We start from the raw sequence: 14,323 nt of genomic DNA, 5'->3' as shown, positions 1-14,323 counted from the left end.
GTTTCTGGTAAAGTGCTTGGCATAGCCAACGTTTAGTAGGCATCTGATCCAGGTGAAGGTAGTCCTCATCCTCCTCAGCAATACCTAAATCTGCTTTACAAGCCAGGAGTCACAGTGGCCTGAAGTAAGGGTAGCTTCTGCAGTCTTGCAGGCTTGCCTAATGTCCTGGGAGCTATAGATCTCAGACATATAGGGCTGAGTGTCACGGTGGGAGGCGGTTTTCTGGAAGCTGAGGCCTGAGGCTGCGGGAGGAAATGGAGGCGAGGGGCCTGAATGTACGACCTCCGCATCCACGGGTCTTGGTCGTTGGCGAGACCTAGTCAAAGGTGCGGAATCTAACCCACGAGATGGTGTTCGCCAGTGACCCCACCAATCGGGATATGGGCTTGAGCTGCACCTCGTAAGCAGGTCGCAGTCCTTTGACTAGGTGACCAAAGCCTGCAGGAAAAAGGAGAGACGAACACTCGTGGCCCAAAGGGTCTGTGCCAGTAAGGGGTACGTAGGGACACTGTACTTGAGGTACAAGGAATTGTGCACTGCGGACACACTCTACCGGGTTGCCGGTTAGAAAGAGTGCACCACGGTGCAATACTGTAACACGTAGGTAGGGACCACAGAGTCCAGTAACGAGGTGGGTAGTGGTACTGGAGCCAGCCAGAGATTATGACGCTGGAGAGGTGGGTAATCTCTCCACTCAGGCTGTGATGGTAAAGCACTGGTGAAATGGATAGTATACTGCACACAGGCGGCGGTGGTAATGCACTGGTGGAATGCATAGTATACTGCATACAGGCGAGGTGGTAACGCACTGATGAGATGAATGATATAGCTGCACACAGGAATAGATCACTGGAAGCAAGGGAGCCTGGAACGAGAGACCACTAGTAACACTAGCAGCGACAATGGTTGTTCAGGCAACTACCTGATACACAGGAGCCGGATATATACCCCTGGAAGCCCACTGATTGGTCCACAGCGTCAGCTGACCGGCCAGACTGTCAGGGAAGGAAGGATAGTCAGAGAAGGAAGTGTCATGGCGGCGCCCATGACAGGAACTCCGATCCCCACGCACCAGGCCGCCCGAGACACCAGCATCAGGGAGAATGCTCAGCACCTCCCTCGTCGCCGCACCAGCCGCCCGACTGCCCGGGAAGTCAGAGGAAGCCGGCGGGACGGTAAGGGACGGCCGATCCCCGGCTGAACTCTGACAGTACCCCCCCCTTTCAGGGTGGACACTGGACACCCACCAGGTTTACCAGGAAATCTAATATGGAAGGCTCGAACCATTTGAGGCGCATGAACGTCTGTGGCTCTGATCCATGCCATTTCTTCTGGACCGTACCCTTTCCAGTCAATGAGATATTGGAGGTTGTTAGATTTGGTAAATTGAGAGTCCAAAATCCTCCCTACCTCGAACTCTGTACTTTGAGAAGTTTGCACTTGAGGTAACTTGGGAGCAGAAGTTTGAAAACGATTCAGCACTAGAGGACGCAGCAAAGAAATGTGAAAGGTATTGGATATTCTTAGTTGAGGAGGGAGTTCCAACTTATACACGACTGGGTTGATGACCTTGCGAACACGGTAAGGACCAATGAAGCGTGGGGCTAGCTTCATACTGGGTACTTTCAATCGGATGTTCCTGGAGGATACCCAGACTATATCTCCAACTCTCAGCAGTGGAACAGCGACACGTCGTCTATCTGCAAATTTTTTGTAGTTCTTGGACGACTGCTTCAGAGAGGAATGAACCCTCTTCCAAACGGTTGCGAAAGACTCCACCAATTCAGAAACTGCAGGGACCTCTACTGTAGGCAAATTTAGAAAATCTGGGACTCGAGGATGTCTCCCAAACACTGTAAAAAAGGAGTGGCTTTGGAGGAAGTGTGATATTTGAAGTTGTGTGAAAATTCTGCCTAAGGTAATAGATCCAGCCAGTTATCTTGTGAGGAGGAAACGAAGAGTCTTATGAAAGTCTCCAGCTCTTGGTTAACTCTTTCGGTTTGCCCATTAGTTTGTGGATGGTAGGCTGAAGAAAATTTTAACTTGGTTCCACAAGTGCTACATAAGGCTCTCCAAAATGTAGCTACGATTTGAACTCCGCGGTCGGAAATGATCTCTTTAGGAAGTCCATGCAACCTGAATATTTCCTTAACAAAGACTCTTGCCAACTGAGGAGCAGAAGGGAGACCCATCAATGGAAGAAAGTGTGCCATCTTAGAAAAGCGATCCACCACTACCCATATGGTATTGTATTCTTGGGAGCATGGTAGTTCAGAGATGAAATCCATGGATATATGGGTCCAAGGAGTATTAGGAATGGACAGGGGTCGCAGGAGACCTGCTGCCTTCTTGTGGGGAGTCTTATGCTGAGCGCATTTTACACATGAAAGAATAAATTCTCGAATATCCCCTTTCATTGTGGGCCACCAATAGGAACGCTGAAGGAACTTGTAAGTCTTGAGGATACCAGAATGGCCAGCAAACATAGAGCTATGAGCCCAAGTTAATAATTTTCCCCGTAGTTCTGGGGTCACAAAAATTTTCCCTGGGGGAGGAGTCAACATTTGAGTAGAGGTGAAGACTACAGGATCTAAAATTGGTCGGGAATGTTGATGATCCTCTTCCTGAGTGCTGGACAAGAAAGACCGTGAGAGGGCGTCAGCTTTTCTGTTTAGACTGCCAGGACGAAATTGAAGTTTTAAATTAAATCTTGAAAAGAACAAGGACCAACGGGCCTGTCTAGCATTTAGACGGTGAGGCGTTTGGAGGTAGATTAAGTTTTTATGATCTGTGATCACAGTAACTGGAAAGTTGGCCGCTTCCAACAAATGCCGCCATTCCATTAAAGCTAACCGCATTGCTAGTAGTTCCTGGTCACCAATTCCGTAGTTCTTTTCGGCAATGGAAAACTTACGAGAAAAATACCTACAGGGATGGTACTTTCCATTACTTGAGATTTGAGACAGTACTGCCCCTACCCCTACTGAAGAAGCAACTACCTCAACTGTAAACGGTTTGTCCAATTGGGGTTGGCACAGGATAGGTGCAGTGGAGAAGGCTTCTTTTAATTTTTGGAAGGCTTGGATGTCAGTACCTGGCCAGCGAATGGGATTGGCACCCTTGTTTGTGAGATTTGTGATAGGAGACACCAGTGTGGAGAAATTTGGTATAAACCGCCGGTAATAGTTTGAAAAACCCAAGAAGCGTTGAGTAGCCTTCAAGGATTTTGGTAACGGCCAGTCAGAAATGGCTTTTAACTTCTCCGGATCCATCCGGAGGGTCTTTCCAGAAATTATGTGCCCTAGGAAGGGTACCGAGGTTTGTTCGAAAAGGCACTTGGATATTTTTCCATAAAGATGATGCTTCCGGAGGCGTGACAAGACTTTGCGGACATGCTGGCGATGATCTTGCAAATTTTTGGAAAAAATTAGAATATCATCCAAATAGACTATAACAAAACTGTAGAGGACATCCCGGAAGATCTCGATCACATAACCCTGAAATATCGCTGGGGAGTTGCAGAGTCCGAAGGGCTTGACGAGATATTCGAAGTGGCCGTCTCTGGTGTTAAAAGTGGTCTTCCACTCATCTCCAGCTTTAATACGTATTAAATTATACGCACCCCACAGATCAAGTTTGGTGAACAAAGACGCCCCGCGAACTTTATCAAAAAGCTCCAGAATCAGAGGCAGAGGATATCGATTCTTTACAGTAATGTGGTTGAGACCCCAGTAGTCAATACAAGGCTGAAGCCCGCCGTCCTTCTTGCTAACAAAAAAACCCCCCGCCCCTGCTGGAGAAGTGGAGGGCCGGATAAACCCCTTAGCTAGATTCTCCTTTATATATGCCGCCATAGCGGCTGTTTCAGGAACTGATAATGGGTAGGTTCGACCCCGAGGAGGGTTCTTCCCTGGCAGGAGCTCAATACCACAGTCCCAGGAACGATGAGGTGGAAGTTTATCCGCAGCCTGTTCGCAAAATACATCGGCAAAATCTTGATAAACTGCTGGTAGACCGGGAACAGAGAAACACTTGGGCTTGTCAGACGGGGGGAAGCTTATATTTCCACTGGAGGACACCGCGTTAGTGCGGACAGGGAGTACTTGGATGAGATATCCATGGAAACAACTTGGACCCCACGATAAAATCTGCATACTGGACCACTCAAAGGTAGGATTGTGCTTTTGTAGCCAGGCTAGGCCTAAAACTAGTTCATAGGCTGAGTCGGGAAGAACAAAAAATTCATTAGTCTCCTGGTGCAGACATCCAATCCAGAGGAACACTGGCAGGGTTTTTGAGGAAATGGATCTCCCTAGCAAGGTCTTGCCATCTACACCAGAGAGCAGTAATCTGTTTGGCAATGGAACCACCGCAATGCCTAGGGTCTGAACCAGTGACTTAGAAATAAAACTGCCGGCAGCTCCAGAATCCACAAGGGCTTTAACCATCCTTGTCCTGGACTGGTAGGAGAGCGACACAGGCAATAAACTGTCATTTATTTGGGAGGAGTCAGAAATAACCCCCAATTGCATGCTCCCAACATCAATTAGGGTTTCGCGTTTCCCGTCAATACAGGACAATTCCTTAATGTGTGCTCCGGAGCAGCACAATACAAGCACAATTTATTTTGAAAACGCCGGTTCCGTTCGGCGGTACTTAACCGGGATCTGTTAATTTGCATCGGCTCCTCCCTGCTAGAGAAGGAAGGAGAGGAATGACCTCCCAAGGATGGGCGATCCCGAGGACTATCTCCACGCCCCCTATTTCCCCACCGCTCTCTATAGCGAAGGTCAATCTTTATACAGAGGGATATAACATCCGAGAAGGTGGGAGGTAAATCCCTAGAAGCCAATTCATCCTTCATCCTCTCAGATAAGCCATGTAGGAAGGCTGCCTTAAGTGCTTCCTCATTCCATTTTAGTTCGGACGCCAGGGTTTGAAATTGTACTACATATTGCCCGACGGACCGGGTACCCTGACGGACACGAAGCAAATCTGAAGAAGCAGAGACAGATCTCCCGGGTTCATCGAAGATCCTTTTGAAAGCTGCCACGAACTCTTCATAGCTAGATATGAGCGGATCTGCTCGTTCCCACAAGGGGGAGACCCAATCCAGAGCTGCCCCGGTTAGTAATGAAATTACATAGGCCACCTTAGACCGGGAGGTAGGGAAATTCTAGGGTAGGCATTCGAACTGGATCTCACACTGGTTTATGAAACCACGACATCGTTGAGGAGTACCATCGAACCTCTCGGGAGTAGCCAAGTGCAAACGGGATTTTTGAGGAACGACCCCCGAAGGTAATACAGGAGAAACCGTCGGAGCGACAGAAGGTGGAGCATGAGACATAGCTGCCAGAGTGTTCTGAATAGACAGGAGCTGACCAGATAATTCCTGTAGGTAATGGGCCACATGCTGCTGTAACCGCCTCTTGGTTATCCATGCGAGCCGTTAGCTCCTGGAGATTCCCAGTACCTGGGTAGCCTGTAGCTTCCATTTGGCCTGAACAAACTGTCACGCTGGGAGGCGGTTTTCTGGAAGCTGAGGCCTGAGGCTGCGGGAGGAAATGGAGGCGAGGGGCCTGAATGTACGACCTCCGCATCCACGGGTCTTGGTCGTTGGCGAGACCTAGTCAAAGGTGCGGAATCTAACCCACGAGGTGGTGCTCGCCAGTGACCCCACCAATCGGGATATGGGCTTGAGCTGCACCTCGTAAGCAGGTCGCGGTCCTTTGACTAGGTGACCAAAGCCTGAGGGAAAAAGGAGAGAAAAACACTCGTGGCCCAAAGGGGCCACGTAGGGACACTGTACTTGAGCTACAAGGAAGTGTGCACTGCGGACACACTCTACCGGGTTGCCGGTTAGAAAGAGTGCACCACGGTGCAATACTGTAACACGTAGGTAGGGACCACAGAGTCCAGTAACGAGGTGGGTAGTGGTACTGGAGCCAGCCAGAGATTATGATGCTGGAGAGGTGGGTACGTATAACTACACTCAGGCTGTTATAGTAAAGCACTGGTGAAATGGATAGTATACTGCACACAGGCGGCGGTGGTAACGCACTGGTGGAATGGAGGTATACTGCACACAGGCGAGGTGGTAACGCACTGATGAGATGAATGATATAGCTGCACACAGGCTGAGGTGGTAAAGCACTGATGAGATGAATGATATAGCTGCACACAGGCTGTGATGGTAAAACACTGATGAGATGAATGATATAGCTGCACACAGGCTGAGATGGTAAAGCACTGATGAGATGAATGATACAGCTGTACACAGGCTGAGATGGTAAAGCACTGATGAGATGAATGATACAGCTGCACACAGGCTGAGATGGTAAAGCACTGATGAGATGAATGATACAGCTGCACACAGGCTGAGATGGTAAAGCACCGATGAGATGAATGGAATAGCTGCACACAGGCTGAGATGGTAAAGCACTGATGAGATGAATGATATAGCTGCACACAGGCTGAGATGGTAAAGCACTGATGAGATGAATGATACAGCTGCACACAGGCTGAGATGGTAAAGCACTGATGAGATGAATGATACAGCTGCACACAGGCTGAGATGGTAAAGCACTGATGAGATGAATGGAATAGCTGTACACAGGCTGAGATGGTAAAGCACTGATGAGATGAATGATATAGCTGCACACAGGCTGAGATGGTAAAGCACTGGTGAGATGGACGATATAGCTGCACACAGGCTGAGGTGGTAACGCACTGGTGAGATGAATGGTATAGCTGCACACAGGAATAGATCACTGGAAGCAAGGGAACCTGGAACGAGAGACCACTAGTAGCACTAGCAGCGACAATGGTTGTTCAGGCAACTACCTGATACACAGGAGCCGGATATATACCCCTGGAAGCCCACTGATTGGTCCACAGCGTCAGCTGACCGGCCAGACTGTCAGGGAAGGAAAGATAGTCAGAGAAGGAAGTGTCATGGCGGCGCCCATGACGGGAACTCCGATCCCCGCGCACCAGGCCGCCCGAGACACCAGCATCAGGGAGAATGCTCAGCACCTCCCACATCGCCGCACCAGCCGCCTGACTGCTCGGGAAGTCAGAAGAAGCCGGCGGGACGGTAAGGGACGGCCGATCCCCGGCTGAACTCTGACACTGAGACCACGAAGCAATAGGGTTTATCTTTATATCAACAGCCACCATGCCCAGCTGGCTATCCTGGTTCCTGCCATGATGCCTATATCCTCAGTATGGCCATCCCTCAATGCAAAGTTTGAGGAGGGTCAAATGTCAGAGGGATGGCTGCTGGGTAAGTCACCTAGAATAGATTTTGGAAATGTTAATGTTGTATAAATAGGTATTAATGTAAATGGTTTTATTTTTTCTGTTTATACAGGGGATTCTGGATATGGCTTTCATAAATCAATTCAATTGTCTCCTAACTAATTTCTCACCTCTCCTATCACCAGCTCACTCCAAACTAGACCCTCACATGTGCTTTGGTCGGTCTGTCTGTTTTTATAAGGGGATAGTGAGGTAAAAATTGCATGTGGTATGGTTTGACCAATGGCAAAGCAACTGGAATTATTGGTTGATTTGTGGTGGATTTTTTTATTTCTATTTGCTCTCAATTTACAGTCAGAAAGGAAAAAACCAACGGAATTTACAATCAAAAAACGTAACCAACATAGACGTCGATTTTGACATGTCACTGAAAACTAACGGATAGTATATGCACATGTATATGACACAACGCTTAGTAAATTCACCCCTAGGTGTATGAGGACTAGGGGTGAGCGGGTTCGGTTTTACTTGGATTTACTCGGATCTTTAAAAGGCATTTTATTGGCTATCGCCTATCATGTGTTTTGGATAGCCAATATAATAAATCCGAATTTGCGGTAAAGTGGCGATAAGAACCAAGTAAATCCGGGTAAAACCGAGCCTGCACATCCCTAATGAGGACACAACTATATATTGCTTTACTCAGAATCAGCCCCTACGGCTGCAAAGGCCCAGTATTGCCATCCTTTCTAGTACTACCATGGGGGTGTGTGATATGGGAGAACGTCAGTCGGGATGTTGGCGGTCAAAAGACCGACAGCAGCATCCTGATGCTAAGAATCCAGACAGGGGCTCCGTAAGTATCCTAACCCTCCCCCATTCACCCCTTAACCCTCCCTTCCTGCATCCTAGGCACCACCCGGGGAGAGTTAGGGGTAGGCTGTGGGGAGGGGGAATTAGGTTCAGGCACCACAGGGGGGATATTAAGGCTCGGCACCACCGGGGGAGGGTTAGGGGGCAAAGCGGGGGGGGGGGGGTAAGCTACTTACCGGCCTCTGTGGGTAATGCCAGGTTTGTGGCAACCTCAGCCCGAAGCTAAGTAAAACTTTGTACAGTTTATGTCATCTAATAAACATTTACTCTTGAGCGGAATTCTCTTCTACGCTAACTTTGAATAAGAATGAATTACTTTAATGGTGAGGACTGTACAAATTCGTTACATATCAGAGATGTGCCAAGTTTTTGGTTAAACATTTTTTTTTCCTCGTCAAATAATCTTCGCATCTTTGGCATGCTGGCGTTGTTTGTTTTTTTTACACCTGTTACATGTTCAGTTACTTCAGAAATTATATACTGTTCAGTTGTGAATAGATCATCTGTACTTCTGCAACTGGAGATAATTTTTATGTAAGCTCATGGTGATTAAAGAAAAAGCACGGTGAATTCAACTTGTTAGGTCGAAATGTGTAATATTTTTATAGGTCCCAACTTTCCCTATTTAAGTGGAGAAGTACTTGTTTGAGGGAATCAGTATGAATCCCGACAGTGGCATCCCGGCAGAGGAGGAAATCCCGATCATCCTAAAGCTAAGTACTAACTAACCTAATTTTACCCCCTAACCCTCCCTTAGGGGTGCCTAACCCTAACCAACCCCCCCTGTGCCTAACCCTAACCCCCCTTCTAAGTGCCTAAACCTAACCACCCCTTCCCCGCCGCCTAAACCTAAGTCCCCCGGGGGGTTGCCTAATAGCCCCCATACACCTACACGATTTCTGGACGATTACACGATTTTCAAGCAATCATAAGATGGATCTTGTGCAAATCGTGTCTTTTTTTAGTAACTTACGATCCGATGCATGCTCCCGCTGTTTGTACAATCGTGTCTTCTGATCATATGTGCAGCACATCTTGCCCGTCGTATCCGTATGAGGATCATGCCGTTTATTTTGTTCATGCGATCCATCGTGTGGCATTTCAAGTCATTTCAATGACTGTTTCCCTGATGAGCCCTGTGAGACAAAGGATCGATCTTACGACTGATCCTGTGCTAGAAAAACAACAAACATGCTGCAGGGAGCTCCGGGGAATCGTAGGGAAATCGTATCATTCATCTGATCTTCTGCTGGTCGTTTAGGTGTATGGGCCCTATTACCCTAAGTCCCCCTCGGGGTGCCTAACGCTAACCCCCCCTTCCCCTAGCCTAAACCTAACCTCCCGGGGGGGGTGCCTAACCCTAAGTCCCTCCCGGGAATACTAAACCTAGCCCTCCACCCACCCTGTGGCTATCTGCGCTCGGCACCCGGCGTCCCTTCGATCGGGATGCTGGGCGTCGGGCTCCCGGCATATGTCTAATGACAGGCGTCGGCATATCGACGCCTGTCTTTAGACCCTTACCGGGATATGACAGTCGGGAAGCCAGCTGTCGGGATTAGGTCCCCCGGCTTCCCGACTGCATACCAGTTTGAGGACTCTATCCCTGAGTCCCAACATGTGTGAGAAATCTCCTATTGAGTGCTATCCTGGTACGGGGGAAGGGACTGGTGCTTGGGGGTGAGAAGTGGTGGTTGCGGGGAATCTGGGCAATGTACGAGTAGTAGCATGCCCCCATTGTCTGAAATGCATATTGTTTAGCTGAAAGGACAAAACCTCCCAATCCTAAACATTTTGACAGCAAACTCCCAACAGGTACAGGGCCTGATTCAGCAGGGAACGCAGTTGCTTAAACCCACGCAATCAGCCGATTGTTGCGTGATGTGGATGTGTATGCATCGCAGTGCTCGTGCGCGAACTAGCCACTTCGATTGCAAAGTATACGCAGTCCCATGGCAGAGTGATTGACAGAATGTGCCATTTGTGGGTGGTGACCAGGGGGAGGGAGGTCGGCCAAACACAGGCGTGCCAGTGTGTTTCAACGCCATTGCAGGGGCGTGTATAAATTATCCCCTGCGATACCAGATGCCGTCTGTGGCCTCATAGCGTGCGCTGAAGTAAGCAATTCCTGGGTGAGGTCTGACCTGCCGTAACTGTGCGTATGGGTCCGATTTTACTCAATGTTACCGATGATTTTGCTATGTTGACAAAGTATACGGATGTGAGTAAGAGGAACTGGGCGTCCTAATGTCAGGCTGCGATCGCAATGCGAATGCAAACATTTGCCATATCCCCGCTGATATTAGCAACTGCGTTACGTGCGTATAAGCAGAATAGCGATCCTTAGCGATTCAGGCTCACAGGCCAGAAAGGTTGAGCTTACAAAAATGCTTTAAAGACAATAGAAAGTTACATTTTATTTTGATCTCACTATTCCTTTTCATATCAGAAATCCACTGTGATGTTTTACGTTTGTGCAAGAGTCAAACAAAACTACTAGTAACAAGTTCAAAGGCAAAATTTCCCAAAAGTTTACACGACATGGTTGTCCCTCAGTGACGGAAGAATCGATATTTATACGTATCATTTGTGCGATGCTGCCTCACGGCTGCTGGTTTACACATTGCAGCCAATCAGCCAGCTTAAAACCTGATTAACGATAAGAATAATTTACTACAATTAAGATGTATATTTACATTTCAGTTCCCTCAGTACTGTTAATCTACCATGATAAGTCTAACCAATTACCAGTTGTTGGGTAATTATATGGGATGTGGGACCTATTAGGGTAATTGGTCCTTTTTTTAATTTTATCGTTCAGCCAATTGAGCTTAAAAACATGAACAATTTTCCATTTTGAGAATAAAGGTGGATAATTCCCGAAATAGATATTAGTTTAGAATTAAAACGTCTTCGCTTAAGTAGACATCAAATGATTGTATAGTCCTAATGGTATCGTAGACCTGTTTCAACAATTGATGTTATGGGGATCTCCGAGAGTCAGAGGGCCTGTACATTTTAATGTACTATTTATAAACAATTTCATTGGGAAGTTCCATTGTGTTCAATATAGAAAGGGAGATATACAGTACCATAGCATTCAGTAAGTATTTTTTTTTCTTTAAATGTTCTGTACAACTTATGATTATAAAGTTATTAGTGGTGAACAATCATAAATAGAAGCTGCCGTGCTGTTTGTTATAGGCCGAGCGTCTGTATACAGGTAACAAAATTCCAAAATCAAAAGAAAAAAAAAGTTACTCTTGTAAAAAAAATATATATATAGTAGTAAAGGGACCCAGCATTGCCAGTGCTCCTCAGTGTCTGCACTATCTCCCCCACTCTGTTCCGCTGTCAGCTGGTAAGTACTGCCCCGCCCCGTCCCATCCGTCCTCCACTTTGAATTGCCTGCTAAGGATGGCCATCGACCATCGATGATTTGTAATCATCGATGGGTTATGGCCAATGTTGAATGTTTTTCCCATCGATGGGGGAGAACCAGATGGTTTCCCTCCATCGATGGAAAAAAACATAACTGAATCGTTTTTTCTTTTACAAGTTGTCAGGACACGGAGCATTGCCCCGCCCCTAACACCCGTGAAGCCACGCCCCCCGGTTCTGATTGGCCCACGGGCAGAGATGACCATTGGGTTGGTGAAGACATCGATGGTCATCCATTGCATAGTTGGTTACCATCAATGGCCACTTTCTATTTTTACCATTGATGGTAACCATACCGATGGCCATCCCTACTTCCTGCTACGCTCCGTCCTGCCACCTTCCTCCTCTCCTGCTAGGCTCTGCCCCTCGCAGTGGGAGCTGTTGGATGGGTGGTGTGCGGCTCCCACTGCGCATGCATGTTGGAGACGGGACAGACCATAGTAAATTATATCTTCCTGCTGAATTTTGTGACCGTTACTGGGAAGGTTAGGTGAGGTGGTATGTATCGTTTAAATGGTGGCAGCGTACACTTGCTCCTGGTGCATGCAGAAATTAATAGGTATTTGAAGGGGTTGAGGGGTGAGAAAAGGGCAGTCTAGCCAGTGATGAGCATTAGGCACACCTCCTTTGTGACTCAGCCACGCCCCCTCATTGCATAAGCATGCATGCTGTACTGATTCATGGCAGTGAGGTAAGACATGCAATGGTGCAGAATGACATTATTTACTATAATACGCAAAGCACAGATGACCTCATTCAGAGTCAGTCGCGAGCGCCGATGTGCTCGTAACCGACTCAATGGTTTGGCCTGCGCACGCACAGTGGCCGCACTGCACATGCGCAAGCCCTGGAGCGACAGAGAAACTCGATGTAGATCGACAGCTTCCCCCGTTTGGTAGGCGGGCCCGGGGGGGGGGTGGTGGTTTCCAAAACGGAGGCGTTCCTTTACGAACGCCTACCGTTTTGTGGGCGGCCGCACTGACATCATCAGTGATGTCAGTGGGGAGCTGCCTGCTCCATCAGAGCAGAAAGCTCCCTGGGGCTTACGAGTGCCCAGACCCAACCTTAGGGTCTCGTCGTAAGCCCCGATGATCACCATCGCGACCATCAACCTGGTCGGTCGTTAAGCTGTGGGTGGTAACAGCTTAACGATCCACAAGGAGGCGGCCATTCAGGATGCAAGCGGCCGCCCTGATTCAGAGCGACCGATTGCAACTAACGACCGCCTCTGAATGAGGCACAGACTGCTTTCTTTACTCCACAGGAAACGCCTTGAATCCTTTATAAACCTTTTACATGCAGAGAAAACAAAAACAAACTCCATCACACTCTACTGTTACAGAGACCTGCAGCAAAGAGATAGGATTAGACGGAACCGTGCATGCTACATCTGAGCATTATATACTGTATATACGTTGTGCATTGTGGGCATAGGTGCCTGTAAAACTGCAAAGATAACACATTACCTTAGCGCAGCAGTCTTTCCGTTTTTGTGCATACAGGTGACGAGCCGCGTCTGATACCCAATTTGTATATCCCAGTATCTGTTCTCCTGACGATTTTTTCTGTTGCGGTTCCTCTTCTTCTTAATCAGTTCTCTGGCCTCAGGGTCCTTCACGGCTTTGTCCCTCTCTTTTGCCCGTTCCCTATTTTTCCCCCTCTTTCCGGCTTGCCTCACGTGTCTAGAAAGAGGTAATGAGCAGGAGCTCCAGGGCCCCACGTTTAGGCTGTACATATTCTCTTCGCCTTCACATGGAGACGTTTGACAGACCTGAAACTCCGTCAGGTTGGGGCAGGCCGAGCCGCCAAACTGTGCCACAGCCACCACATGCCGCGTCCGGTGTTGTAATCCATTGCCGCAAGACTTGGAGCATTCCGACCAAGAAGAGAACTCCGACACAATACAATCCTGAGGACAGGGAATGAGACATCCTTGTTCTAGCCGGGGTTTGGGTTCAAAGTATTCACATATACTGTCGTCTGCTCCTGCTTCCGTCGCTTTCTGTAGACAGATGACCTCTCTCGACTGAACCCCTTCCTCGCCTTTTGTGCACTCCGATGGCTTTTCGGACACCCTTGAGGTGACTGGCGTACACTGATTCCAGCTACCCAGCTGCCAGTCGTACAGCTCTTTATGCCAGTCACAAACCCTGAAACAGTTTTGCTGGTTCTCAGGTCTGTCAGTCTGTTTACAGTTCGTGGGGAGGGTGGTCCATCCCTCGATGTGGGCACACCACACCGCCCTCGTCTGAATGCCACCGGGTCCACATTCATCTCCCATACATCGGCCCCAGGGACCTGAAAAAAATAAATACAAATAGTACTCATCTAAAATTATACATACAATATCATGGCACAGCATTTCATTATTACAAATATAATATCCATAAATACATATAAATAATATATTATGGGGTAAATTTACTAAAGTGAGAGTTTTTAGAAGTGAGTTTTAGAAGTGATGTTGCCCATAGCAACCAATCAGATTCTACTTAACATTTAACTAGCACCTTCTGGAAGATAATAGCTAGAATCTGATTGGTTGCTATGGGCAACATCACTTCTAAAACTCACTTCTATAAACTCTCACTTTAGTAAATTTACTCCTATGACTTGTCCCATCTGGTCTGACAAAATATTCAATTCATTAAGAAAAATTTATACATTGCTGATAAATGGGATTTTTTTGTTACCCTGATTGTTATTCAAAATGTACACACTGTACAATCCTTGGCTGGAATGTGGGTAG

The 14,323-nt window shown here is 47.7% G+C and overlaps 1 protein-coding gene across 1 annotated transcript in view; it reads right to left on the bottom strand.

Annotated features, from left to right (window-relative positions):
* Positions 1-14,323, bottom strand: part of THSD7A (thrombospondin type 1 domain containing 7A) — a 322,453-nt gene that overhangs the window by 124,820 nt on the left and 183,310 nt on the right. Inside the window, exon 2 of the mRNA XM_088453107.1 lies at positions 13,041-13,872. Coding sequence (XP_088309233.1) covers positions 13,041-13,872 — 832 coding nt within the window. The remainder of the gene's footprint in view (positions 1-13,040; positions 13,873-14,323) is intronic.

This window comes from Taudactylus pleione, unplaced genomic scaffold, assembly GCF_031769625.1.
Source record: "Taudactylus pleione unplaced genomic scaffold, aTauple2 ptg000571l, whole genome shotgun sequence".
Lineage (NCBI taxonomy): Eukaryota > Metazoa > Chordata > Amphibia > Anura > Myobatrachidae > Taudactylus > Taudactylus pleione.
The sequence above is the reverse complement of the archived record's forward strand: the minus strand, read 5'-3'. Positions and strand labels throughout refer to the sequence as shown.